Source organism: Solanum tuberosum, unplaced genomic scaffold (genome assembly GCF_000226075.1).
Source record: "Solanum tuberosum cultivar DM 1-3 516 R44 unplaced genomic scaffold, SolTub_3.0 scf00104, whole genome shotgun sequence".
NCBI lineage: Eukaryota > Viridiplantae > Streptophyta > Magnoliopsida > Solanales > Solanaceae > Solanum > Solanum tuberosum.
The window spans coordinates 1,480,532-1,484,605 of record NW_006239030.1 but is presented as its reverse complement, the minus strand read 5'-3'; the positions used below and the strand labels follow the sequence as shown (position 1 = coordinate 1,484,605).

The 4,074-nt window shown below is 34.5% G+C and overlaps 1 protein-coding gene across 1 annotated transcript in view; it reads right to left on the bottom strand.

Moving 5' to 3' along the window:
• LOC102584947 (ATP-dependent (S)-NAD(P)H-hydrate dehydratase) overlaps positions 1 to 3,426 on the bottom strand; it is a 12,973-nt gene extending 9,547 nt beyond the window's left edge. Inside the window, exons 1-2 of the mRNA XM_006349167.2 lie at positions 3,328 to 3,426; positions 2,502 to 2,717 (exon numbers count right to left, since the gene is read on the bottom strand). Coding sequence (XP_006349229.1) covers positions 2,502 to 2,607 — 106 coding nt within the window. The 5' untranslated portion in view covers positions 2,608 to 2,717; positions 3,328 to 3,426. The remainder of the gene's footprint in view (positions 1 to 2,501; positions 2,718 to 3,327) is intronic.
• Positions 3,427 to 4,074: the final 648 nt, after the last annotated feature.

The following is a 4,074-nucleotide window of genomic DNA, read 5'->3' as shown; positions in this document are numbered from 1 at the left end:
AAAAAATGACCTTTGGAGTTAATTACGCCGACGGAATTCTCATCTGAGCACGTTCACAAAAATATTGACCAAAGTCAAATTTTGGCCAAAACATAAGATTTAAAACGCCTCATAGCACAAACTGAAAATGGAAGCCTCAAAACTTGAACCAACCATCCTATTAGATATAAAAATGACCTTCCGAAGCTAACTACAATCTTTATTCGTCGCAAAATTTCCAACTAATTGGATATTGGTTGGCAAGCTTACCAACAAATTACATTTCGTTACTAATTTACCTACACATTTTTATTTGGTTGGTAAATTTAGCAACACAATCTTGCCGTTGGTAAATGTTTGGTTAGTAATTCATTGGTAATATGTTAATAAATTATATAAACAATTTTTTTGTCATATTTACCAACCGATATATACTTCGTTGGTAATATTACCAACAAAAGGTGTGCGTTAGTAATATTTCAGTTGGTAATCCATTGATAGAATGTTGCTAAATTTGGCGCCATTTTTTTCCGCCGTATTTACCAACTAGAATACTTAGTAAGATTTTGGTTGGTAATCTGTTAGAATTTCGTTGTTAAGTTTTAAAATATAATTCAGTTAGAAATATGTTGGTAATTTGTTAGTAGAATACTAACCAACTTAAGTTGTTAGTAAAATCTGTTGGCAATTTGGGGGTTTTTTGTAGTGTTGGGGGTAAATTTGGTAAGTAAAATTCTTGGGTGATAGACCACTTTATTATGCACTTCGTTCCATTTCTTTGATATGAACTATGTGTATCGTATAATACATAATACTTACAAACAAATATCAAAAGATCAATCATAGTTAGTTTGATTGCCCCCAACCACTAAGCGCATGAATATTTTGTTTTGTTGTCGTACACTAGGAAGAGGAAAGTATAACCAGAATAAATGTAGTGCAAGAAGAAAGAATCACACGAAGAAAATAACAAAAAGACCAGTTTAAACTTTCAAATGAAGCATTTCACGCAATTCAACATGCTATTGGAGCATGAAAAGGTGAAATCGAGTCGTCCTGCCACCAATCATAAAGGATATCCATGTTTTGGCCGACTAATAAAAATACAACATACTCAGTGTAATCCTAATATACCACAGGTGAGGCCGTGAGGTCAGGGTAGAATGTATGCAGACCTTAACCCTACCTCTTGGAAGTAGAGAGGTTATTCTTGGAAGACCCCTAGCTCCGGTAATGCATATCAAAAACATACAGAAGTAAAGAAGAAATAACAAATACTAGAGGAAGCATTACACGACATTCATTAAAAAAATCAGTAACAACAACAAAGTAATGCGATAACCAAAGTACAAGAAATAATCGGTAGTAACAAAAATAGAGGGACAATAAAATACATGAATACTACTAATACTACCGGTATTAAAGGAGAAACAGATATGATGCACCAAACTTCCACCAAGCCTATCTCATTATAAAGTGAGACAACACTCACTACTTACTAGCCTTCTACTATAATCCACGACCTTTATATCCGCCTATCTAAGGTCGTGACCTCAGTAAGCTAAAGATATGTCATATCCTATGTAATCACCTCTGCTCAATACTTCTTATGTCAACCTCTAGCTCTTCTTACACCCACCAGTGTCAACATCTCACACCACCTCATTGGGGCCTCTATGCCTCTTTGACTTCACATGCCCGGACTATCTCAATCTCACTTCCTCATGTTGTCTACCATGGGGGTCAGTTCTACCTTGCCTTGGTTCTTCATTTCTAATCTTTATCTCCTAGTATGTCCACATATTCACCTTAGTATCCTCATTTCTGCAACCCTCGTCATTTGGACATGAGAGCTCTTAACTGGATAACACTTTTCCCCATACAACATAGTCAACTTAAGAACCACTATATAAAACTTACCTTTAAGTTGAAGTGGCCTTCTTATCACACGGGACCCCGATGCGAGCCTCCATTTTGCCCATCCTCCATGTATACGATGGGTGACATCATCATTGATATCTCCATATCCTTAGATTAAAGACCAAAGATACTTTAAACTTTCTTTCCTGGGGATGGCTTGTGTGCCAAGTATTCAGTTTTGGTTCTGCTAAACCTAAATCTTTTAGACTCCAAGGTTTGTCTCCAAACCTCCAGCCTAGCGTTAACTCCATTGCGGGTCTCGTTAATCTGTACTGTGTCATTTATAAATAACATGCACCATTGCACCTCACATTGGATATGACGCGTCAATTCATCTATCACCAAGGCAAACAGAAACAAACTCAGTGCTGACCCCTGGGTCAACCCCATCACGACTGGAAAGTGCTCTAAGTCTTCTCCCACTATCCTCACCCCGGTCTTGGCTCCATCATACGCCAACAAAAAGGAATATGACCCACAAATAAGGGTGCATGTAAAGACATTACTAAATAAATAAAAGTGTTAACTCTCTAATACTTTAAACATATAGATCCAGGGTAAGCATTTCAGTACAAGTTAATAGAGTCAAAAAGAAGTTTTACCCGCTTGGCCTTTATGCTTAGTTGATTCAAGACCCGGAATTATTGATCTCAAAATGCTGACAGAGTCAGCCTCCAAGCTTGGGCCACTACTCATAACAGATTGCATTCTAATACTCTGAAAATTGAAGTTTTTCTTCTCAGTTGAACCTCCCAAACACCTTATCAAGAACTGCTGCCTCCTGCTGACAGCCGCAGAGTAAGCCAGCTTTAAGTTATCTGCCAGTGGAAGATTAATTAATCTCAAATCATCAAGAGGTAATATTCATTTATGGAATATGCAAGCCAAATATAAACCCCAAATTATTTGGAAGAAAAATTTTAAAAAATGAGATTATTTAAGTAAATTTTCTTGCAACTATTGCTATGGCGCTATTTTTCTTCTTCCTACTTATCATTTACATAGAAAGACTGCCAAAACCATTAATTTTGACTAAATTGAAAGAAACTTGACTTCTAAACTCAAAATTGACGAAATAAAATGAAGATTCCAGTTTGATTTCTTGAAATAAATGTAGTAGACTAGAATTTGCAATGCTGTAAGTTAAGACAGATATATACTATTATATCAATCAACTACGCCAATCCAGACTAGCTGGTATCAGCTATACAATTTTTCTATATCCATTCCGCTCTATTCGGGACCATTTTACTCCAATACAAAGAAATATGCATCTTCCACTGAGAAATTTCGAATCATATACGCATTGGCAAAACCAAAGCTTCCCCTTAACAGTCACTAAAATGGCAACCGATAGCTGAAATTGATTACTTACAAGTAAAAGATTGAGAATTGATGGAAACTACGAAATGGGTTATGCAAACTTACCTCTGATGAATTATCGGAGAGGATGAAGATGACCAATTTTCTACACTTCAGCACAAGTGTTCTTGTGTTGGCTCTCTGGAAACTTTGATGGTTTTGGTTTTATTGTTAAATCTCATTCAGCCCCTCAAAAGATATAAAACTTCTATTTTTGACCCTCTAAAATTCTTATTGGGAGAGATTGCACCCTTCAATCTTTTTATTGTTGAATCGAAATTTAATTTTTTTTTTTTTTTGATATTTGATTTAGATTTTTGGATTATTGATTGGATATCAAGTTTTATTTTTGAAATATATGAATTTGGGATTGGATAGTAAGACAGATTTTCGGATATTCAAAAATTAAAAATGGTATACTTTATATTTAGTCCTAGTAATATAAATACTAACAAGTTGAAATTTCATATGTCCAAGAAATTACCTATTATAGTATTAAATCAAATATAGAATTACACGATATGGGCGGTAAGATGACTTCAATTCTTGTTAACAATATACATTTTAAAGAACAAATTATTAGATAAATGGGAAAAGGGTATGATATACCCCTCAAATTTGTCATTTAGAGTTGATACACCTCATTATGAAAGTGATTCATATATACCCCTACTGTTATACAAACGACTCACATATACCATTTTCCTCTAACGGAAGTGAAATTTTTTATTCTAATTTAATTTTTTAAATTTTTTTTTAACAAAAATATAATTCATATGTGTATATTTAATCTTCCTCGCACGTATTTTTTTG